This window comes from Miniopterus natalensis, chromosome 2, assembly GCF_054644295.1.
Source record: "Miniopterus natalensis isolate mMinNat1 chromosome 2, mMinNat1.hap1, whole genome shotgun sequence".
In the NCBI taxonomy this organism is placed as follows: domain Eukaryota; kingdom Metazoa; phylum Chordata; class Mammalia; order Chiroptera; family Miniopteridae; genus Miniopterus; species Miniopterus natalensis.
The window spans coordinates 182,365,244-182,390,754 of NC_142082.1; the positions used below are offsets into that span (position 1 = coordinate 182,365,244).

At 37.6% G+C, this 25,511-nt stretch overlaps 1 protein-coding gene and 1 pseudogene across 1 annotated transcript in view; one reads left to right on the forward strand and one right to left on the reverse strand.

The window, feature by feature from the left end:
- Positions 1 to 25,511, forward strand: part of EP300 (EP300 lysine acetyltransferase) — a 72,253-nt gene that overhangs the window by 22,048 nt on the left and 24,694 nt on the right. Inside the window, exons 3-11 of the mRNA XM_016205321.2 lie at positions 5,868 to 6,044; positions 7,162 to 7,423; positions 8,261 to 8,374; positions 9,377 to 9,622; positions 17,363 to 17,456; positions 18,214 to 18,351; positions 19,747 to 19,864; positions 20,531 to 20,705; positions 25,293 to 25,370. Coding sequence (XP_016060807.2) covers positions 5,868 to 6,044; positions 7,162 to 7,423; positions 8,261 to 8,374; positions 9,377 to 9,622; positions 17,363 to 17,456; positions 18,214 to 18,351; positions 19,747 to 19,864; positions 20,531 to 20,705; positions 25,293 to 25,370 — 1,402 coding nt within the window. The remainder of the gene's footprint in view (positions 1 to 5,867; positions 6,045 to 7,161; positions 7,424 to 8,260; positions 8,375 to 9,376; positions 9,623 to 17,362; positions 17,457 to 18,213; positions 18,352 to 19,746; positions 19,865 to 20,530; positions 20,706 to 25,292; positions 25,371 to 25,511) is intronic.
- On the reverse strand, positions 10,263 to 10,751 carry LOC148093945 (ubiquitin-conjugating enzyme E2 L3 pseudogene; annotated as a pseudogene).

Below are 25,511 nucleotides of genomic sequence, written 5' to 3' on the forward strand. Positions count from 1 at the left end.
CTAGGGTCAAATGTAGATGTATGAAAGCCCTTAAAGCTTTTTTACTACACAATAAAGTATATTGACATTAAATATGGGAAGAGATTCTGTTTGGCATCCTTACCTACACTAGAGAGTCTCCCTTGCTGGCACTTCTGTGTTGCTGTGGATGCAGTTTACTTAGAATATTTGGAGTGAAAACCAGAAACAAGAGGTAAAATATTTATTGGGCACCTCTTCTAGGTTCTAGGAACTTAGTTGTAAAGAATTCCTGCCTTCCTGATGTTTATATTCCAGTGGGGAAAAGAGGGATGACAGTAAATCTTCACCGATTGATCAGATATTTTTTGAGTCCTAGCTTTGGTGCTGAAGATGGAGCAGTGAAAAATAAAGTAAGGGTAAGGCTCATTGGGAGAATGCCTCAGTTGGGAGTGGAGCTTTTTTTTTTTTTTTTTTTTTTAAGATTTTTTAAAATTGATTTTTAGAGAGGAACGGGGAGAGAGAAACATCTTTGTGATAGCGAAACATCTATCAGCTGCCTCCTGCACATCCCCTACCAGGGATTGAGCCTACAACCACGGACATGTGCCCTGACCGGGAATTGAACCTACAACCTTTTGGTGCACAGTAGGACACTGAACCAGTGGAGCCACACTGGCCATGGCTGAATCACAGATTTCTTGCATCAACATTGTTTGAGGAACTGGATGTATACAATGAATAAAACAGACAAAATTCCCTGTTCTTGCGGAGGTTTATTTTCACAAGAAGGAGGAATTTAAATATTAAAACTTTATTATTAAAATATTTCCTTGTTTTAAGTGAGTGTACAGATTCTGAACCATACTACCTGGGTTAGAATCTGAACTATAGCCACAGTCATCCTCTTTAGTTGCATTTTGTGAAGCTTCTTGGTCAAATCATTTCATTCTTTTGGTTAAATAACTTCACAAGATATTACATCTGCCTCCTCAAAACTGCTGGTAAAAAAGAAATAAAAAATTTTGGAAAAAATTTTTTTAAATAGCTGTCCTTTGTGTGTGAAAAAAATGGAGTTAACTAATAAAAGCATCATAATTAATGGTGTGGACTATGGAGCTATACTGCCTGGGTTTAGAGTGGATCAGCCATTTATATGGTAGCTATATTACATTGGGCAATTTGCTTGCTGTACCTCTGTTTTCCCATCTGTAGAATGTGAATAGTAAGAGGTGTAGCCTACCTCAGAATTGTTGGAGAACTAAATGAGTTGATAAAATAAGCTGTTTATGAGTGGCATATAGTGAGCACTTATTAGTGTAGCAGTACGAGTAGCAAGTGTTTAGTATTATTGTAGTTCCCGTTTTGTGATGACGAAACATTTTTATGGGGCAGGAGAGAAATCAAAACTACATCGTGTGGTTAAGCAACAGTCTTTTAGAGGGGTAGCTGTCAGCTATAACAGAGACTAAATGTACCGCATGAACAGTAGTTGACTGGAGGATGTAGAGATGCTACTAGTACAGACTTCAGTGTGTTAATATATAAATTTGTAGAAGGTTTACTTTCTTTGGAACTAAGGACTTTTCATTCAAGAAGTGTTCATTAATATTCTGGAATATTTAGTTTTTGTTTTTTGTAGAAATACAAAAGAAATCCGTTCTGTGAAATAGCTTATGATTAAGGTGACAAGATCCAAAATAATACTAATTATAGTATCAGGTACTGTAATGTTAGGCTTTAAATGCTAAGGCTATCCTGAATATTAATATGTATTTAATATATGTTGGGGCCATTAATGCTGACATCAACCTGATAAATGGAAAGTTTTATTTTCATTATACAGGTGAGGAAACAAAGTTGGTGGGGAGGTGTTGTAGAGAATTCTTGTCTTTCTGAATTAAAAGTCCATGTTGCTCATCACTATAGACTGTCATTCTATTATTATGACTCATACATTGATAAAACCTACACAGCTGAAAACAGACTCAAGGATTTTATGTTTGCTGCAACAGCAATCACCTCATGACTGACTTGTAACCTTATGTGTGATCACTGCTAGACTGAGACCTCTAAGAGCAGGAGCCATGCCTGCTTTCTATAATCCTGCTCTACTGTCCCTGAACCTTTCACAGACACAACTGTGGAACATCTTCATGTATTACTTTTCAGTTTTTACTCTGTAGTCCTAGATTTGGGGGAAAAGAAAATTCCTAACCCCTTTCCTCTGACTGCTGACCTCACAGGCTGTGACGAGGTGTGTGTTACCTGGTATCCAGATAGATTCATATCCAAGTTTTACATGCTTTGTGACTGATAAAATTGATGCTGAAAAAAGAAATTCTGAACAGCTTTCAAAGGAGTATTGGCCTTAGGAATAATTCCCATTTTCCTTTTCTCTTTTTAAAAATTTTTGAGGAGGTAGGAGCTATTGTCAATTTTGGAGCTCTTTTGAAAATAACACCAGTTTTTTTATGGTCTTTGCAAGAGCAGTGATGATCTGTTGCATCTCTGCTTTAGAACGCGGGTGACCTTAGATAGGCGAGGAGTGAAGCAGGAAGGGAGGACCAGTTACAGGGGCATGGCTCACTCTGCTGGGTTTTAAATGGGAGGGTCTTAGGCCCAGATTGACAGTTGAAATGCATGAGGTTTTAGGTGCACAATATCAGTTTAAGAGGAACAGTCCCTGTAAGGTGATGAGCCGCCTAAACTAAGGCAATGGTATAGGAATAATGGGAATGAGTCTGAAAAATAACGTTGAAGGTTTGGCATATGTTCTGAGAGATCCCTAGTCCTCCTATTTACCAGCATACCCCCAGCACTTCCATAGTGCCTGGCATTTAAGTTGTGTACAGATACATAACGTGGGCATTTATTGAATCCAGTAGCTAGTGGGAAATGTCTGAATGTCATTTAATTTTGTTTTTATTGTTTGGTGAACCTTGGAGTCACACATATCATGTTACTCTTTGTGTTGCTGTAGTGTCTACAAGTTTTATTAAGGGATTTTTGTCCCTGTGTTAAACAGTTCCTAAACTGTTATATTCTCTGTATCTTGGGCACTTCTTTGGATTTGTTAATCACTGTCGTGTGTCTTTTGTGTTCATTTCCCCTAGTTTCTGCTTTTACTATATTGAAAACTTAGAAACAACCTGTAAAGTCAAATTTTTTTTTAAAGAAAGAAAAAATAATCCCCTGCAAGTCCTTTTTGTTTTGGCTTCCTAGAACTGTTTGTGGCTTCCTGGTCCTTTGCCTTTTCAGTTTAGGTAGTTAAGTCAGTATATGTCCTTCCTATTATATTTGGTGAAGGAGTTGTGGGGATTGGGGTTACTTTCCAACAGGTGCAGCAGAACTCTGAGGGAGACTGTAAAACTAAAGCCTGAGTCTGGGTCTGAGCGACCAGAAGTGTGGGGGATGACTACTGCCAGCTGACCAGCAGTCAGTGCAGTCTGTGTATTTGAGTTCAGTCTGCTAGAGAGTGGACTTGGAGTTTCTAGGTAATGCATTGGATTGAAGGAACAAGCAATGTCAGAAACTAATTGAAACTTGGAATAGGCAGGCAAGATATGTAAATAATGGACTCTTAAAAGCATAACTTACTATCTGTTGTTTTTTATGGCCTTTCATGCAGGTTCTGTGATAGAATGGCTTTCATTTTATGTCTATCACAAATTTCTATGCTAATAAGAAACACAAGCTAAATATAACTCCCCCAGGTGTAGGCGTGCATATTATTGGAACTATATTGGTGTAAATGTTAGTACTTTAAAAGCATATGTAGCAGCAGCACTTGAAGCCACATTTGAAACTACCAAAAGAAACCTGAACTGGCATTGAAGCCTATTCCTTTATTTGATTGTCCCTACAATCTTACTGGCCAGATACACTTAGGAAATTCCAATTATTGGAGACTGAATCAGTAAGTTTTTTACTCTGGATGCCCCATTCTTTTATGCTTTCACCCAAACCATGCCACTTCCCTCAGTCTCATTCCCTTTCATTGTTAGAGGAACTTACGATGAGTTACTTTAACTCCTAGTCTTCAGCCTCATCTGGAATATGTGAATGTACTTTAAATTTCTTTATTCATTATTTTGCCTTTCCACTACAGGCAAACCTTGGAACTGATAAATATGTCATGTTTATATATGTTTGCAGAGTATAGATATTGCATATGATTTAAGAACTGAATTTTATTTGTAAAGGTTTATGCTATTTTATGACTTTTATAATTTCTGTTTTCCTGTGTTAACAAGGTCTTTGTCAATCAGGTTTAGGGTGATGGTGCTACAAAGATAGATAAATTAAGATTCTTTCCCTTGTGCCTGGTCTGGGAATAGAGGCATGCATTTTGACAAATTATTTTATCACCTGTCCTGTGTTATAAATAAAGGCATGAACGTTTGTATCAAGGTAGGAAAAGAGCTCTAGCTGTTCAGGAAAATGAACAGCTTCACACAGGTGGTAACTTTTGAAATGTATCTTAAAGGATGAGTAGAATCTGTAGCTGCCCCTTAATGATAGTTGCACCAGCTGAGTAAGCAGCAAAAGTTGGACTGCCTCCTTATGAACTTGACTGTTTTATTTCCTTTATAGATAGGTTAGCATTCAGGAGTCAAATAGGAAAGGAAGATATGCCACTGCCTAGGTTAGGGAAAAGGAAAAGCTTAAGACAAATACCAGAGATTTAAGAAGCGTGATGCCCTCAGATTTGCGAGGACGGGACAGCGTGGAACAGTAGTCTGGCCTCATGCCCACCGTGAGGGCTCTGGTACACCATGGTGTTTTCCCCTTAGGAACTGAATAAGTGAGGGCAGAAGGCAAGAAAACCTGTTGGGCACAGTTCACTACATAGGCTGCGACGAGGGGTTTGAATTAAGACAGTGACAGTGGCGTGGATACACGGAAGGATTTGGGTAGTGGTGCAGAGAAAGACTGAGGGACCCTTGGGTAGAATCGGGTCTGACTGAGAAGGAGTAACATCTGGTGCGACTCCTTTCAATGGGCAGTAGCTGCAGTGCCCTTAGTTCCTGTCGAGCGCTTGCTGTATGTTTCTGTAGGCAGTGATTGACTCACAGTGGGGTCTTACATGGAAGAATAGAATTGTAAGTGGCTTGCATTGTTGTTTTCATCAAAACATTTGGCTCTTGAATAATTAATACTCTGTTTCAATTAATCATTATACAGTATGATGGCTCCAGGTGGACTTACATAAACACGGGGGGGGGGGGTGTCTTTTTAAAGTACATAGAGGTTGCAAAGAAAATCAGATGAAGAGCCAAGCAGGTAATTTAATGAATAGAGAAGGTAGGTTTAAGACAGCAAGAAATAGTGTGAATTCTGAGGTTTACATGACTCTATAAAGGACTCAGATTGAAAAGTGTTAAAATCACGGTGCCATCATGTTCCTAAATAAAAAAGGACTTACCCTGATCTTCCAGTTATCTACCTTGTATGTAAACAAAATGCCAGTGTAATGGAATAAGTGCTCCAGTGCTTTGATGTATGAAACTAACATACTTAGGGATCAGATGAATTACTGAGTTGAATTCATTAAGCCCCATAGTTTGTGCATTAAGTGAAAGTGCATTTAATGCGTTAAAAGTGGAGAGGAACGGTGAAGCTTGCTTAGCAGATAGAGCTAAATAAAGATTCTTTTAAGTTTTTCTAAAGCACATTTATCTCAAATATTTACAGAAAATAGCTCTGTAAATTTACTGTACCTGAGGACCCTAAATCTTAATCTTAAAAGCATATTTTCATGAACATACTCTACAGTCTGTTCCTGTATGCAGAGGCTTTCCTTTAAATTTTTCTTTGTAATTTAGGAAGTGGAAAAGGAAAGGGAAGAGCAGTGTTCTGTTCGTGTGGGGAGTAAGATTTCATTTCCTTCTGTTCCTCATTCTCAGATGGGCATGATGAGCAACCCGAATCCGTACGGCTCGCCGTACACTCAGAATTCTGGACAGCAGATGGGCGCCAGTGGCCTCGGTCTCCAGATGCAGACGAAGTCTGTGCTGCCCAATAGCTTATCTCCATTCGCAATGGACAAAAAGGCAGTTCCTGGTGGAGGAATGCCCAACATGGTGGGTAGTAATCTATTTACAAATTCATCTTCAAACTGGTATTTTTACAAAAGAATTATGTTAAACTTTCATCCCTTCTATGCACACTACAGTGTAACAGATGGCCCTATGATTGAGGAGGCTTGTACCCTTCTTCCAGTTCACATGGTATTTTGTCACTTGTGGTATTGATCAAGAAGGACACTGGTCAAAATAGGAGCAAGTGGAATTGCTTCAATGAAAGTTCTGGAGGTCTGCTATAGTATGCAGCTTCTGCTTGTGAGCATGTCTGTAGGATAGGAAAGTGGAACCATTCTCCTTAGAAAGGATCTTTGGCAAAGGATTCCAACTCCTCATGAACATATCTGCTGATTTGAATCTGGTAATACTACACAAAAGGAACTTCCCTCTCAAAGTTACACATTGTTTTAAACATTGATTTTTGTTATAGGAAAAGTCTCCAACGCTTCTAACATTGCTATTTTTCTAAAGTAAAACTATTTCTAGTTGCAGATGTGTTGAGTTGTCCACATTCACTTTTGGGAAAAATTGTCCTGTAGGAATTTTATTTCTCATTCAGATTGTTTTAGTTTTTTGCTTTGTGTCATACATTCATCGAATGCCTATATTTGATACTCCAGGAAGGTTGGCATTGAAGATAAAAGGATGGATAAAACATGGCATCTCTGTCCTCAGAAATGTTTTCTTTTTTTATTGGACAGATTTCTTCCAGAGTTTTTAAAAGCGAATTTTTCACCCACCTGAAAGATCCTGCTTCCCAAGAAGCCCCTTGGTTCTTCAAAACCTTAACTTGGACACACTCTTCACTACAGAGTTCTTGCTTTCCCCTGCTCCCTGGAATTTACCGTGTGCTCCTCTTTCCTTCACCCTGTATATTATACATCCTTTGATCATATCATGTGGCAATATAGTACTTTGTTTTCTTACTAAGTTGAACTTCTCAATGGTAGGACCATCATTTATTTATTTATGGAAATCTCCTGTGTCAAAAAATGGAGTCTAGCTTATAGTAGACTGTCCTTAAAAGATTTTAATTGAAATGCCCAGGTTCATATTTATTAAATAGGTAGCACATTGTGACACCTAACATTAAGTGTATCTTTGTTTTCTCGCTTAGGGCCAACAGCAAGCCCCTCAGGTCCAGCAGCCAGGCCTTGTGACACCGGTAGCCCAAGGGATGGGTTCTGGGGCCCACACAGCTGACCCAGAGAAGCGCAAACTCATCCAGCAGCAGCTTGTTCTCCTTCTGCACGCTCACAAGTGCCAGCGCCGGGAGCAGGCTAACGGGGAGGTGAGGCAGTGCAACCTTCCCCACTGCCGCACAATGAAGAACGTCCTAAACCACATGACACACTGCCAGTCAGGCAAGTCTTGCCAAGGTGAGTAAGCTCGAAGGGTTTGTGTGTGCAGAAGTCAGTGTTTACATGAGAAAAGAAAATGGGATCAACTCCACTCCTGAGGCTCCTTTTCCTGATGATGTCTTCCTCTGTAGTAGAGCATTCTAAACTGTGGTATCATTCTGTGAGTGTCTAGAGATGTGGTAGGAGAAGACAGTTTTAAAGGACTTCCTTTTCATGATGACCCCTATTGACTGATTTGCCCCAGCATAGCATACTTTAAATATTATTGAGGGTTTGCTAACTATCATGTATCCCAATACTAAAACAGTGTTACCCGATGTAATAGATTGTGTATATGTGGAATCCCTAGAAATCGGTTTTTATAAAGTAGATTGCACAGCTTGGTGTGGTGAAAAGTATGGGCCCTGGCTGGGTGATGATACCTGTGCACCAAAAGGTTGTGGGTTCGAATCCTGGTCAGGGCACATACCTAAGTTGCAGGTTCCATCCCCTGTTGGGGCTGTATCAATGCCCTTCCCACCCCCAAAAAAATCAATTTTTTAAAATATGCAAAAAACATATCCTCAAGTGAGGATAAAAAAATAGTTATGTATTTTTTAAATACGGGTTCTGGAGCCACCCTGCTTGAGATTGACTTCCACTTTAGGTACTCTATGACTTTGTGCAAATGACCCACTTTTGCCTGTTTCTTCAACTATAAAATGTGAGTACTAATAGCTATCCTGTAGGGCTGTTATGAAGATAAAATGAGTTAATAACATCTGTGGCACTTGTTGAGTGACCAATTAAGTTAGCTGATAATAATGTAAAAATATAACCTGCATTTGAAAAAAAAGTTATTTTTCTTCTTTTTAGTGGCACACTGTGCGTCTTCTCGACAAATCATTTCACACTGGAAGAACTGTACAAGGCATGATTGTCCTGTGTGTCTCCCCCTTAAAAATGCTGGGGATAAGAGAAATCAGCAGTGTAAGTGATTAAATATTTTGAAGCTTTTATACCAAAAGTATTCCTAAACTCTCCCCAGTGTAGTTTGATGGGATTTAGAATATTTGATTATGTGAAGTTCCTGTGACTGCCTAGTTTTCACTTTTCATTAACTTCATATTAATGAGGTTAGAATTGAACTGCTCATTACCTAAAATAAGATCCAGAAACTTAGGCATTCCTCATAAAAATGAGGTGAATTTATGCTCATTTTTAAATTCATGAAATTTTTAAATTTATGAAAACTTAAAAGATTATTGCTTTAACACTGGGCAAGTTACTACTCTTTACCTGTAAGCTAAATATTTAGATACTTTGAAATTATTTAAAGAGAAAAAGATGGAAATTATTTTTAGAAACCTGAGATGATGAGAAGCTTTTCTGAGAGAAAAGGCAAGTCAAGAGGAGAAAGATTTAAGTACAGCTACCACATCTCCCCTCTAGAAACAAAACAGTTAAGCATTTAGGATTGAAAGACAAAGTTGGAAATACATATGCAGCATGTGGAAAAGGAATTAAACTTCATAAATTAATGGAGAAATCCTAAAAAGCCCAGTAGAAAATTGAGACTAGGAAACAGACAATTCCCTGGAGGGAGGAAATACCAAAAAATTCGCTGTTAAAGTAAGAAATGAAGTACCATCTCTCCCAACACAGTGCAGAAATACTGCTACCTAGTGTTGGTGTTTGTATGGCCCTGAGGCATTCATACGCTGTTGCTGGGAACATTGATACAGCTTGCAGAAAGGCTTCTGGGTATTTTGGATCAAAAGTCTTTTCAAGCCAATGATCTCCTTTGACCAGTCAGTTCTGCATATCAAAATTTTTTTCAAGGAAATAATTGAGAAAAAAGATGCATGTATTGAGATGTTTGACAAAACAATAATTTTGTGGTTTTTGAAATGCATTCAAACATGTTAGTCGTTTTTTAAAAAAAGAAAACTATCTTTAAAGTTGTAATTCCATTTCTTTTGTCTTCTGTAGCAATTCTAACTGGAGCGCCAGTTGGACTTGGAAATACTAGCTCTCTAGGGGTCGGTCAACAGTCTACACCCAGCCTAAGCACTGTTAGTCAGATTGACCCCAGCTCTATAGAAAGAGCCTATGCAGCTCTTGGACTACCCTATCAAGTAAATCAGATGTCCACACAGCCCCAGGTACAAGGAAAGAACCAGCAGAATCAGCAGTCTGGGCAGTCTCCCCAAGGCATGCGGCCCATGAGCAACATGAGTAAGTTTGTGCCCTCCTAGTGAAAATGTGATATTGTGTCTGTAAATGCCATGTTATATGTAGGATTAACTCCTTAGGTTATTTGCCCTATGTGTGTGTACCCGTCTCCCTCACCCTCCTTAATTATTTTGTTAATGATTCATTTTTGAAACTTTTTTAAAGATTATAGTCCCCTTTTAATCCACATACCAGAGGCAACTGCTACTACTTTATATCCTTCTAAATCATTTTATGCATATGTAACTTTAATTTCTAGAAATGGGATCTCTTGTGTTATTCTATAGCAGACTATTTCTTTAAGACAATGTGGCCATTTTTTAACTTCCTGTACCCAATATATCCTTTTTAGTGGTTGTTGAGTGCTTCATTGTATAAAACAATTTCTAAACAGATGGACATTTAGGTTTCCAGGTTTTTGTTTATCTTCCATTATTTTATTTGTTTGTTTGTTTGTTTGTTTTTAGAACATCTTAAATTTTTAATCCTTCTTTACAGGTTACCTAAGACCACTTTTGATTAAGAAAACTGTAGAAAGTTAGTAACTGCCACAAGCAAACACCAGGTGGTGGGCCTGTGTCAATTTTCCACAGCGTCCTGCTTTGCGGGGTGTCTGAATGCACTGCTCGGGGTCTCTGCTCACACTTTTTGGAATCAATCGTGGCAGATTTTAGTCCACAGGTCGCTTTTCCCCATATTTCTTTGTAAACTCTTCAGCATTCTTACAGAATTTTTTACAGTCCTTAGAGTATTCTTCAGTTAGGTCAGCCCAAAGGGGGTGCTCAGGCTGGGGGTCATTCACCAGTGCTATGAGAGACTGGATTACTTGGTCAGTTTTCGTTGCTGGCTTCCAGTTTTCAGCACTAATGACTGGCAGACAAACCTGTCCCTTTTCGTCGATGTTGGGGTGATAGATCTTTGTTTTAAATGTGATCTCCGGTGGTTTGAATGGGTATTCTGCTGGAAAGTTGATTTCAATTCTGAAGGCCCCCTTATATGGAGGGTTGTCAGGAACAATAAGCCCTTGCCAAGTCAATAAATTAGCTTCATCAACCTGGATGTTACGGAAGTTTTTCATTCCACATTTGTGGATTTCTTCAAGCTCCTTCATCAGCCTCCTGCTGGCCGCCATCTTGGATCGGTGCTGCTGCTTTCCCCTATCTTCTATTATTTTAAACTGCACAAAGAGATTGTTGTGTTTTGGCTTGAAGTATCTTTTTGGTTTGAAATGTGTATAAATGAGTGTGGATATTGTTACTATAGATTTCCACATACGTATCTAGTAGCAGAAATAGTGTTGAAATAGTTTATTGAATGCACTTGTTCTCCTAACCTCTTCCTGTGATATGACTGAGTGGTGTTGTAATAGCCTAATTAGTGGTATTTTTTCTCTCTCTAATTCTATGGTAAAATAAAGGAGATTTGCCCTCTGATTGTCTCTTTGCTGTTAGGCAGTTGAACATCTAAACTGTTTTGTTTAAATAGTTAGATATCCAGCACCGGTAAGTTCGTGACTTTTAATACTTATTTTAAAATTGATTCTGGTGATGAATTTCCTCTGAAACTAGGAAGTAGTATGATTCTGAATAACCCACCATGTTTTTTCCTGTGAACTCTGATTTTTGTCCTTCTATTAGTATTTGTGGTAGGCTTTAGTTTCTGTCCATTTTTTATTCTAAATTAGGAAACAAAATTGGGCACACTACTCTTCCAAAAATGTAATCTCATTAACTCTTGTTGTTTTTAACTTAAGGAAGTGTATACTATTTCATGACAAGCAGTGCTAACTCGTGAAATAATTCTCGTGTGAGGAGTTTAAAACACTAGACCAGAAACAGATGAAGAGTGGTTCTGCCTTTTCAGGCTTGTTTCCAAACTCTTGAGTATTATTAAAAGTACATGAAAAGGGCTTAGAAATAGAAAGAAACCTGAGGTCTTCATTTCTCCCTCTTTAATCTTTTTTTTTTTTTTTTTTAAACTTAAAATGACTTCTCTCCTCCCCATGTTATAAGAGTTCATCTTCCTCGAATTTTATGTTCTTGACCCAATGTAGTTGGCTGCCCCTCGCCTGAATTTTCATTTTTTAATTGGTTATTATCCATTAATTTTTCAAATTTCTGCATATAATTCCTACTTTTGCTCTTTTCATCTCCTGTTTTGCCATCTGTGCAATTCATTTGTATATACCCATAAAATTATTTGAAAGTGAACTTCTTGGGATTTTCCCCCTTTCCCTAATGCCTTTATTTTTGGATTAGATTTCAGATTAAACAAGTTTTTATTTCTTACTCAGTTAATGGTGCTTTTTTAGTAATAATCATGATAAGCCAAAACGTCAAAATACTTCATTTATTTTGTTGTCTAGATCCCGTCTTGAAACCTAGCATGAAAGCATAACCTACATTACTTTTTAGCCTAGAACATCATCATTTCTGTTCACCAGGAACAACCCCAATAGGCAAAGGCCTACTTATGAAGTGTTTTTCCTTTTAAAACAAAGCCCTTCTAAAGATTGTCTATTATGTTTATGTTGAAGGGTGTCCCTGTATTCTCTTTTTCTTTTTTTATGAGTTTCCTAAAGCCTAGATCAGCAATTTTCAACCTTTTTTTATCTCATGGTACACATAAACTAATTATCAAAATTCTGCAGCACACCAAAAAATACATTTTTTGCTGACGCAACCAAAAACAGGTGCGATTTTGATTGATTTACACCCCACCCCCAAAAAAAATAATGTAACTACCTGCCCTTTATGCTTTTTAGAAAATCAGGTGCCTATACTTGTATATAAGGATTTCTGGTACCAAGAATTAACCGGTCAGATGCAACCTTATGCAACATGACCAATAAAATGCAACTCTGTTATATGACCTATATATATATTTATAGTTTAAGACAGGGCATTCACACTGGGCGGCTATTATGTTGGCTGTTGTCATTTTTAAATTTGACATTCTAAGGGGAAAGAGGTCAGCACCCCTCACTAAATAGTCAGGTATTGCATGTTTTAAAAATTCTTGATGCATACCAGCTGAAAATCACTGACCTAGATAATATATAAAGGAAATAAATATCAAAATGGAATCACCATGACTGAGTCATGTAATTTTCTCAACAGTCTTTTTTAATTTTTTAATTTATTTTTTTTCTACTCAGTCTTTAAGGGGGGCTTAAGAAAGTATTTATTGCATATTACAAACATGTGACTGCCTTTTCACTTCGCAACACAGCCTTAAGCAATTTATCATTTTATTCAAAACTTAGTATTTTTAGGTGATGTTTGGGCCAGGGTTTTTTTATTTTATTTTATTTTTTACTATAAATTCGTTTTTTCAGGTGCTTAAAGTGATCCTTTAAGACTTCTATCATTATTAGGCTTATCATTGATTGAACTAGGAAGAGTTGTGATGGTGATCAGAAATATGCCTCTGGAGTTGCAACTTGGCCTTAGCCTAGTGCCATGTTATCAGAAAGAATAAACACAGTTATTAATTACTCAAATTAGTGTCAATAACGATATTCTTTTACTCTTTTGATGTCTCTCATGATTTTGAAATACTAAACCAAGCTCTTTTCACTTTTGTTTTTTTCCCACCGATGGTCTTTATTTTAGGATACTTCAGGTTTGGACCGAAATCCATACTAGGGCTATATTGTGTCAGTGGTGTAAGATTTTTTGTTGTGTTTTCCAACAGTATAAAAATTTTATCCCGCCCAGCTGGCCTGGCTCAGCAGTTGAGCATTGACCTATGCTCCAGGAGATCGCAGTTCAGTTCCTGGTCAGGGCACTGCCCAGGATTGCAGGCTCGATCCCCAGTAGGGGGCATGCAGGAGGCAGCCAGTCAATGATTCTCTCAACATTGATGTTTTTATCTCTTCTCCCTTCCTCTCTGAAATCAATAAAGATATATTTAAAAATTTTTTTTTCATATCCCATTTGTGAACAAAAGCAATGTACTTGATTATATTTCCATTTACTTAGCAACCTACAATGTCTGTCTTTTATGTTTTTACAATGGTTAATGCTGTCAGGTCTCACCCATATTATTTTAACCCTAAAGTATTCTTGGGGGCCCTGCCAAGGGGATAGATTGAATATGTTATAATTAGAAATCTATGCCCTGGCTGGGTAACTCAGTTAATTAGAGCATCATCCTCATGCACCGTGGTTGCAGGTTCGATGTCCAGTCAGGGCATGTACAAGAGGCAACCAAAGAGTGCATAAACAAGTGGAACAACAAATCAGTGCCTGTCTGTCTGTCTGTCTCTCTCCCTCTCTCTCTCTGTCTCTCTCTCCCTCCCCCCCTCCCTCTCCTCACCCTCCCTCTCCTCCTCCCTCTTCTTTTCCATCTCCCTCTCCCCCTCCATCTCCTTCTCCCTCTCCCTCTCCCTCCCACCCTCCCTCCTCCCCCACCCCCCATCTCTAAAATCAGTGAATTAATTAAGCCCTGCCACTGTGACTCAGTGGTTGAGCATCAACCTGTGAGCCAAGAGGTCAGGGTTTGATTCCTCGTCAATAAAAACATTTAAAAAATAAAATATTCTGAGTTCTTCATTGCAGGTTTAAGGTAAAAGGTAGTATTTTGGTGACTTCTCCCTTTCTGAGTACATTTTCTTAAGTGTCTTTCATGTGTTTTCATCTAGTATTTTTTCATCACATTTTTTATATATATACACACACACACACACACACACACATGTCTTTATTGATTTCAGAGAGAGGAAAGGAGAGAGAGATATAGAAACATCCATGATGAGAGAGTCATTGATTGGCTGCCTCAAGCCTGCAACCTGAGCATGTGCCCTGACCGGGAATCAACCCCGATCACCTGGATCCTAGGTCGACGCTCAACTGCTGAGGCACGCCCGGCCAGGCCACACATTTACTTTTGATGAACCCTGTAGATTGTCCCGTAACTTGGATTTGTCTGATTGTTTCCTTACACAGTTGAACCTTGAACAATACAAGTTCAAACTGTGCAGGTCCAATTATATGTGGATGTTTTTTAATTAATATCCCCTCGGCCCTCTGCATCTCCAGGTTTTGCATCCACGGATTCAGCCAACTGCAGATCAAAGTTGATTTGCAGTTGGGAATCCGCAGATGCAGAGAGCAGACCATGCATTTTATATAAGGCACTTGAGCATCGCAGATTTTGGCTTCTGCAGGGGGTCCTATAACCAATCCCCTAGGTATACCGTGGGACAGCTGAGTTTTGGGAAAGTCAAAAGTTATTTGGATTTTCGACTCTGCAGGAGGTTGGTGCACCTACCTCTCATGTTGTTCAAGGGTCAACTGTAATTAGATCCAGCTTAAACATTTTTGGGATGACTTTGTCGTGGGTGGTGTAATTTCAGCATAAAAGTTGCTTGGTACTCTTTATTTGCCCTTAGCCTTATGATATCCCTGTCATCTAGTTTCATTGCTGACCATATCACTAGTTAGCTATTTTTCAGAAAATTTTATAGAAATTCTGGAGCTATAAAATAAAAAGCTTCTGAGTTTCGTACCCTCTTCTAAAACTTTTGTATCTCATTTACTTGGTAGATACGACCTCTATTTTATGCTGCTCCCATGCTGTTGGATTTTAGAGAAAGTATTATTTATGTTATGGTAGGTCTATGTCATACCATCTTTACCTGAGGTGTGTAGCACTGGGTAGGATGAAGCATTTCATCCTAGGCAAACATTTACACTGATGCTTCCATGGGGAAAATATATTCACAGTAACAACTTGATATGACAAATATGTATCCCACTGTGGCAGAACTGGCTATAATGCTCAAACATTCTCAGAGTTATAAATTTTAGGTATCTATGATTGAAAAGGGTATTTGAATAATTGATAATCAGCATTCATTCAGATGTGCTTTGTGCTGAAAAAACATACTAAAGGGACATGTTCTCTACTTTGTAACATCTCTAGATGGGCAGGTGAGTGCTTATGTGGACAAAGCTACAGGATCTCTGTTCTTTATCAGGTTATCGAGACTCTGTAGCAGGGAGGGGAAGAGGAAATCCCCCCTGGAGTCCCAAATTAGAGCTTTTTACTGTAAGCCTACCACAATCACATTCTTGGTCTTCTGGTTCGTATTGAATTCACTTATTCTGTAAAATTTTTTAGTATGGGAGTCCTCCTAGGGCTTAGAAAACAAAAACATAGTCTTGCCGAATTCTCTGTGTTCATTTTTTCTTTCCGACTATTCTTTGGCAGTTCCAGTAATGTCTAGTTTCTTACATTCTTACATTTTGAGCATTCACATTCTCAAGTGAATGCTCACTCTTAACAGTCTTAACTACTAGCCTCTGTAAGGGCATCTCTCTTGAAGTTATCATCGAGCCATTACCTGAAATCAGTGCCAAATATTAAGTGGACCTGGAGACTTTGGAGCGACTGTTTTGCTGTGTTTTCCATGTGCCCTCAGAAGGCATTAAGAAGCAAATTAATATATAGTTTAATCACTTTTTTGTTTACCTCATCATATTATTGCCACCAATAAAAGAAATCTATGTTAAGGCTATATAGCTTTTCTAAAAGGAGTATTTACAGTAACAAATACCGAATTATGGACAACACAGCTCTGTTCTAAAAGACCACTTCAGCAACTACATTTCAGAGACAGCCTGTGCTGTCAGCGAAGCAAAGTGCTGCCTAAGCATCTAGGAAGCATGATGTTCAAAGAAGGCGACAGTGTTTTTCTTCATTAAACGTTGTTTATAGATGTGCCCCAGTTTAAGCGCCGTAGGAGCAAGTTCAGGGGTGGTTTCTTGTTTTTAACTAAAATACAGGTATAGTAATAGAATTGTGTATCAAGTAAGTTTTGTTTAACCACATGGAACTATGGTTTATTGTGTATATTGCTGTTGGATTTTTTTAAAACAATATTCATTAAAATTGTTAATTGAAGAATATATGCACACAGAGATATTTAAACCAGTTTGAAGGAATAATTACATTTTAAATGTTTAACTTTAACCCAAACACTGCCTTTTATTCCCCTCCTTAGGGATCATCGTACGTAGGTTCCTTATGTCCTTACATAAATTGTCTGTGCATATGCATGTATACTTCAGTTCTGTAAACAGTTTTAGTTCTAGCTTTTTGTTTTTAACATCATTGTACTTATGTCTGTTCATACATATATGAACATAACTGTAAGACAAATATCGGGAGAGGAATTCCTAAGTCAAAGAATATGCATATGGATAGTGTTAACAGTTGTCAAATAGCCTTCCCAGCAATGTGTCGATTTACGCTCCTATGAATTTTCATTGAAAATGCTTCTTCCCCCAAACCCTTCTCAACACTTGGTGTTTTCAAACTTTAAAATGTTTTCATAATTTCATATATGAAAAATACATTGCTTTAAGTTTTACTCTAAGTATAGTTGAACATGTTTGCACTTTTTAAACTATTGTATTTCTTTCTTTGTAAATTGACTGTTCCTATTCTGTAGGATTGCTCATCTTTTTCTAATTGGTTTGTAAAAGTACTTCATGTATTAGCCTTTATATATGTGTTGCTGGTTATACTGCTTATAATTATTATATATGCTCCTACTATTTTTCCCCCCGGTATTATTTATTTCTAAATGTCCTTAGGGCTTCTGAGTTTGGGGTCTTGAAAGATAATTTCTTGTGATAATTTCTTCTAGCACTTTCATAGCTTTTCATTCTTTTTGTTTTCCTTTTTTGCTACTGGTATTTAAAATATTCTATCTTGTTTCTTATTTTGACCTAGATGCTAGTCCTATGGGAGTAAATGGAGGTGTGGGGGTTCAAACGTCGAATCTTCTTTCTGACTCGATGTTGCATTCAGCCATAAATTCTCAAAAGTAAGTTTTATTTTGGTTTGTGCTCTGTGTTGTATCCAAACATTTGTTAGAATTTCTTACAGTTTTGTTTGTTGTTTTTTCTTCGTTTCTTTGATTTGAAGATATCCTTGATGAATAAAAACAAATATGATGTTCGAGTCCATACTTTAAGCTTTCTGTAACCTATTTGAAATTGTATCAATTATTTAGGGTAACCTACACCTTCCCATAAACCTTAGGAAGTTGCAAGTATGCAGCTACTTAAAAAATGAGCCCAGCTGGCATGGCTCAGTGGTTGAGCATTGACCCATGAACCAGGAAGTCACGGTTCGATTTCCGGTCGGGGCACATGCCCAGGTTGCAGGCTTGATCCCCGGTAGGGGGCGTGCAGGAGGCAGCCGATTAGTGACTCTCATCATTGATGTTTCTCTCTCTCCCTCTTCCTTCCTCTGTCTGAAATCAATCAAATAAAAAAGTCCATTGTCCAACGAATTTCCTGGGATAAGCTGTGTCAAAATGACAGCATAATCTTAAAACATAAGACTTAATCTTCTAAACCCAAGCCTTCTTTCTCCCCTTCACATAACGAGATGTTGTGGATTAACATTTTCCCTCACAGAAGCACAAAAATTTATATTATTCCTCTCAACCCCGAATTCTTTATGTAGTAAATAGACTTATCACAGTATACTAGACCCATTGCAGTCATCACTTTCCACTCAAATGAGATCTTGCTCCTACCCCTCTTACCTAAAACTATTTTATCTCCTTTTTAAAGCCCAATGATGAGTGAAAATGCCAGTGTGACCTCCCTGGGTCCTATGCCAACAGCAGCGCAACCATCCAGTACTGGAATTCGGAAACCATGGCATGAAGATATTACTCAGGATCTTCGAAATCATCTTGTTCACAAACTGTAAGATTGTAGGCATGTCTTACTCTTAAAGAGTTACCATGTCAGCATGCTTCCAGACTGTCAGGCACTTAACCATGAGAGGAATATTACTGATTTTTTCTGTAGCCTGGCTGTTGCTGCTGACACATTTCTGCTCCTGTGGCTTTCTTGCTTCTTAGTTTCTGCTTAGGGTTTTCACCATCATTTGTTAGGAGTCTTTCAGTTTTAATAGTGTATAAACTATTCTGCCTAGTGTTCAGTAATAAGCATATTACTTAAAAATGATCCATTTTAGTGTTACTTGCCTTTACAGAATTCATAGTTTAAAAAGAAAAACTAGGTCTCAGCTCATTAGAATATGGCACTGGCAGCAGTTTTTTGTTATCCCTGGTAAAGCTTTTACTATTTTGACAAGTTGAATCCGGTAGGATGGTCTGATCCTCGAAAAGTACATATATCAATAATTTGTGAAATGTTTGCACTATTTGTTGAGAAGTTGATACATAGCAGACACTCTGCCTCACAAATACTGTCTTATTTAAAGAGTGTCCGAATAAAGAGGAAAGGCATATTGAGTGCAAAATGTAGTGTGCGCAGTATCAGAAAGATAGAGCGTGGACCTCTCTGACTATAGAACTTACACTTCAAACACGTTTTATTCTTGGAGAAAGCATTTTTTCATTTGTTCTCCACTAGTAGAGGGATTTTATTCATTCCATCCATATTTTTTTATTTAATGAACAGATAATCATCTGACCTGATGTTTTTGTTGTTTTGTTTTTCACCAACTCAAGGATTCTTCTTAACTTCCATTTATTTCTCCCCCTCTGGTTCCTTAAGGTGCTGTACAGCTGAACATGAGATACCCAAATGATCAAATTAGTGGCTAGAAATCACATCAGTCAGTTTCTAGGGACACAAGTGTCAAGCATTTTGTAGGAAACAATAAAAGACATTTGACAGAATTATTATGGATTTCTGCCCCCTCCCCTTCAAGTTTTTGATCTTTTAAGATTTCATGCTGATGCTTAGGTTTTATTTTACTAAGTTGAATAAATTTAGGAGAGTGGAAGGATCTGAGGGCTATTGCTAATTAATGCTGTACCAAAGGTCAGGTTTCCTCACTTCCTTAATGCAAAATGCGCAGTATAATTGTTTGCTTCAAATTAGAGAGTATATTTATGGAGTCATTTATTCTGATCAAGAAAACCTTTTGTTTACCACAAAGGGACAATTTCATTTTGGTCAGTATTTTATATGTGAGAATATACCACCCCTCATTTTTAAATTTTAGTTAATGTGGTGTATGCTGTACAAAAATGAGAAAATACTAATAAAGTTTAAAGTACTGTATATTTCTATGATGAGATCGAAAAGCTGACGTGATGTAACAGTGGTAGAATTCTCTATTCTTAGTGTTCAAGCCATATTTCCAACTCCGGATCCTGCTGCTTTAAAAGACAGACGTATGGAAAACCTTGTTGCATATGCCCGGAAAGTGGAAGGGGACATGTATGAATCAGCAAATAATCGAGTGAGCACCTGTTTTTCTGTATAAAGTCAGAATTGGACTTGTTCTGGTTGCTTAATTTATTCCTTTGTAACATGTACTTCAGAAGATAGCCTTTAGCTGTCCTGTCTTATTCTCACTATGCATAGTCAAGATAAAGTGATTTTCTTAAAGTGTATGTCATCAAGAATTTTACATTTTTCCTTTTATTAATACAGTGCACTCATGTGGCACTTTATCTGGGTTGGCCTTCTATCAACTTAGAAAGTGGTTGAGCTGTTTCCAGCTGTGCTATTTTCACTAGAATATGGTGAATCAGCCGCTTAGGATTTTCATCTCAAGTAGTATTGTAGTTTCTCTGCATCATTTGAACTTTCTTCTCTAAACTGGCACTTCTTAAAACATAGCATAGTGTTTGCATGTGCTGTGAATTGCCAGCACGTACTTTGTATCCCTACTTTGAGAGGTCATACTCAATACTGTGTAGATTCATAGTAAAGCTGCTTTTCACATGATAATTCCGAAATGAGCTTGTATTTGGAATGATCTAGGAAAGTAGATCAGGTTCTTCCCACTTCTGGTTTCTGCCTACCTCTGTAAGTGAAGCTAACATCTCTTAGTTTATTTTTTCTGTTACGTAATGGTAGTTCTTTTTTTCTCATCTCTGTTTTATTTCCAAAATTCAAAAAGGCGGAATACTACCACCTGCTAGCTGAGAAGATCTATAAAATCCAGAAAGAACTAGAAGAAAAACGAAGGACTAGGCTACAAAAACAAAACATGCTGCCAAATGCTGCAGGCATGGTGCCAGTTTCCATGAACACAGGTCCTAACATGGGGCAGCCACAACCAGGAATGACTTCTAGTAAGTGCTTTTTGTTATAGTTGATTTGGGGAAAATTTGGTAATAAATGATTTCTCACCCAGGTCATTTATTTGCATTAGCTTATGAAACGATTCTAGTTTTCTAATGATCCTATTTTGCCTGTGCAAAGAAAAACATTTATCCTGTGGTAAAAACAGCTGATCAGTATATTTAAGATTTCTGAGCATGGTGCTTAACATGTCCTGATAATCTGGCTTCATTTGAGAGCCCCAGATATTCTTCTCTCATAGTGACACGTAGAAAATAATAGCCCACAGGTTTTCACTCACTTGCATGTGGAGTAGATGTATACTGAGCAGGTTCAAAGGTCCCACCAGTTTGTATACATCCTAAACATGCCTATCATGTGATTTACATTGACACAATATATTCAAAAACTAAGAACAATTTTTTTAGAAGCGTTTAAAATTCATCTTGACAGTTTTCAGTGTTCTGTTTATAGCGGCCTTCTCGGCCTAATGAGTTAACCAGATAGTCAGGATTACTCTTCACTGCCTTATTCATTCATTGTCTGGTTGGTAGGTTCTAAACAGTGAAATGTGGAGTTAGGTACACAGCGGTGAGAAACAATACAGGCTATTTAAATGGTGTGAAGAAAGTCTGCAATACGGAAAAGGCTGTGTTTCTTGAGTCAGGGTAGGCTGACTACCTATAGGGTAGCTCCAGCTGGGCCAGCATGTACCAACTCTTATATGCTGTTAGTGGATTTATAGGTTGGCTTAGAGATTCATCCCCCTCAGGCCTTGACATAGTAAAATGGAGAACTTGGTTGCCACTGGCCTTTAGTAACTTCATTTGTTAACTGCCATGTGCTAAAGACGTTTTCTCATTGGCCTATGATATGAAAAGAATTGAGAAGAGCAACAGTTGTTTCTAGCTGAAGAAATAGTGTACACAGAGACCCACTGGCAAGGGAAAGTACAGATATGTTTTGAGTATGTGGGAGAACAGATGTTCAGAAACAAAGTCAAGACTAGAGTTGAGGAGACTGCTTAAGTGCTAATGGTTTGAACTAGAGGTGTAACTAAGGTACAGAGACAAGTGGACAAATTTGAGATACTGGGGTGTGGTAGAATTTACTTGAGTTCTTTAGAAATTGGAGCAAATTTAAAGTCTATCAGATATTAAATTGTTGTGCTATGTTAGAGTAAAGGTAGTATGGTACAGTGCAGGCAGGAACACGTGCTAATAGAACAGAATAGCCCTAAGTATATGTTGACGTTTAGCTTATACTAAATTTGACATTTTGTAAAAGGAGATCCTTACCTTATCCCATATACAAAAATTAATAGAAGAATTAAAAGTTTTAAACTTTAAACAAAATATAATACAGAATACTGAAGAAAACATAAAATGAGAAAGGTCTTTAAACTAGATAACCACCTGAAAGCTTTAAAGAAAAAATGACAACAAAAGATATCATAAACATAATTAATTGACAAACCAAGGACATTACAACCTAAACATGCCTATCATGTGATTTACATTGACACAATATATTCAAAAACTAAGAACAATTTTTTTAGAAGCGTTGTTTAAAATTCATCTTGACAGTTTCAGTGTTCTGTCAAGTAATCTCTTTATTTTAATCCTCACCCGAGGATACGTTTTTATGGATTTTAGAGAGAACCATTGATCGGTCGCCTCCTGTATGTGCCCCAACTGGGGATCAAACCTGAAACCCAAGTATGTGCCCTGACCAGGAATCGAACCTGCAGAACCTTTTGGTGTACCGGACGACTGCTCCAACCAACTGAGCCACCCGGCCAGGGCAATACTATGTTGCCCATTTGCACTACAAAGTCGCTGAGAGAGTAGATTTTAAAAATTCTCATCACAAGAAAAGAAAATTGTAACTCCGTATGGTGAGGGATGTTAACTAGACTTATGGTGATTATTTCACAGTGTGTACAAATATCAAACCATTATGTTGTATACCTGAAACTAGAGAAAAGTGGGTGACAGTTTCCATGCTCGCTTAATGTGATGTATTAATTTGAGTAAATTTATTTCTATTTCATTTTTATATTTGCATGAGAAAATGATTGTAAGAGGAATTATGGAAGACTCGAGCTTCCTCATTTTTTGTATTTCTGTAAAGTTTGATGGGGGTTTTTTTGCAAAGTATAATAATGCATTTATTATAGTCAAAGGGTGGCTATGGTATAGGTCTATGTATTGGCCTAGAAAGATGTTCATAAGTGAATATAAGCAACATATATGTACAGTCTGAAAAAGATAAACCTAATTATTAATTAGGTTGAGTTGGAGCTGACTCAATTATTTGAAAATATAAAAACTTTTAAGAGAAAGTTGATGACAGACCAAGTGTATATATTATCTGATTTTTTTGAATTGTGGCATATTCCAAGAAAACAGTTCTGAAAGAAATAAATATTAATCTGTTTGCATTGGTTTCTTATGGGGGTGGTAGGATTCCTGGATAACTTAGTGTTGGGTCTTACAAGGTTTTTGATTGTCTAATCTGTGTGTGTATTTTGCATTAAGAGAGTATTTATTTAAATGTGAATGGTGGACGTTTTAATTAATGGTTTTAAATGTATACATGTATTCTTTATCTATAAATACTTTATACAGAATATTTCTTTTTTTTTTCTTTTTTTTTTTAATATATCTTTATTGATTTCACAGAGAGGAAAGGAGAGGGAGAGAGATAGAAACATCAACAATGAGAGAGTCATTGATCGAGCCCGCAACCTGGGCATGTGACCTGACCGGGGATCGAACCCTGATCGCCTGGATCCTAGGTCGATGCTCAACCACTGAGCCACGCCCAGCCGGGCTCTCTATAGATACTTTAAAAACTCATCAAAATGTTCCTTCAAATGTTTATCAGATGTTTTTATTTGTTTTTTTATTATTATTTTGTTTAAAATATTACGAATGTCCCTTTTTCTCCCCCAATGACCCATTCCACCCAGATGTTTATGATAAATAAAAAATTAAGAGTTACCTAATAGGCCAAAAGTAGATTTTATGACAGTTTATGTCATGCAGTCAGTAAAGAAAAATCGTGCACATTGTAGTTGTAAGCAAAAGTGCGTGAGCCAGATGGAGGCAGCAGGGTTATGTTTCTATTTTGTCATTTGATTAGTCTCACATGTTTAAAAATCAGAAGGTTTTGCATTAAAATCTGAATTTCTGGCTTCCTTTAAAAATGGAAGGATCTTGCAGATTTGGCCCTCTCCCCCCAGGGACACCACTATCTATAGCTAGAACAGTGGCTTCCTGTTTAGAAGGGTTGTGCTTTCTCTGCTTCACCACAGTCCTCCGTGTTGTTTCAGGTGCTTAGTCTTTTTCATTCATTGATTCTAACTTGCTGATCCTGCTGGCATTTAGCTTGCAGTACCTATCCATATTACTGACAGGAGAAAAAGTTCCTCTTATATTACGTGAAAACTTTGTTTTATATAAAGTGTATGTGAATACATATGTGGAAGATTAAAACTATTAATAGAGGTTTATCTCTTGTTTCCTATAGTCTCTAAATTTCTATATAGTGAACACAGGTTACACATGTAGTTTTGTAAGTCTTGCACAGTTGCAGATAAAAAAATTTACATGACTAAGTGTTCAGCATTCTTCTGTTTTCGGTTTGTATTTTATTAGGAACAGTATTAGTGGTAAGTCCTTATGAACTTAATAACTTGAATTGCAGCAAGTTACATAATTGTGGGATTTTATTAAATGAACAAAAGTGACAGCAAAATTTGAGAGTTGTCTGAAGTGGTGGGTTTGTCTTTAGAGCACAGTGTGCCACAAGTGTGCCAAAGGCTTGAGTGCACAACACTGGGTAGGGGTGTGTGGGATAGAGCTGGGTCACTAGAAGCATTCTGCCTTTACCCTCACCTAAGGATATTTTTTCCATTGAGTTTATTTATTTTTTTCTTCAGAGAGAGTAGAAAGGAGCGGGGGAGAGTGGGAAGGAGGGAGAGAGAGAGAAACATCAATGTGAGAGAGACACGTGGATTGGTTGCCTCCCACAGGTGCCATTACTGGGGGCCAGGGATCAAACCTGCGACCCAGGTACATTCCCCCAATGGGGAATCAAACCCGTGACCCTTCAGTAAACAGGTTGATGCTCTAACCACAGCTGTGCCTTCCAGGGCTATAATATGTATTTTATTTAAAGTCAGTAGTCACAGTACATAAAACACATTATTGGGGTACACAATCAAATTTGGTTACTGAACAAAACCTGTGGCCCTTGTCTGGAGGTATTCTGCTGCATACAAAACAAAAAACCTGGCTTAGTCAAGTAATAGCTTTTTTTTTTTTTTTTTTTAAGATTTTACATTATTTTCCTGTCCATACTGAAGGCACCATAGTTCATAGAAGAATGTACTAAAACCATTTGGAGGCATTTTTTTTTATACTTCAGAACTAATACTTTCTTCAGGTTCCTGAGTCATGGTTTTTTTTGTTTTGTGATTCAGACTGAATTCTTTAGGCTATAACTAAAAGTATTCTGTGGATTTTTTCTTTTAAAGGGAAAGAAACCTGGCTGAAAAAGGCTTTTCTAACCATTTCTCTGTTCCACTCTAGATGGCCCCCTTCCTGATCCATCTATGATCCGTGGCAGCGTGCCAAACCAGATGATGCCTCGGATGACTCCACAACCCGGTAAGTTATAGAAGAAATCCATGTATTTAATTGTGGTCGATAACAGCCCCTGGTGTACTACAGGATTATACTTGCTACCTTGATTCTTGCCTCAGGCCAGGTAATCATAATTACCTGCCTGAGAAATCTGAAAACCCTTTG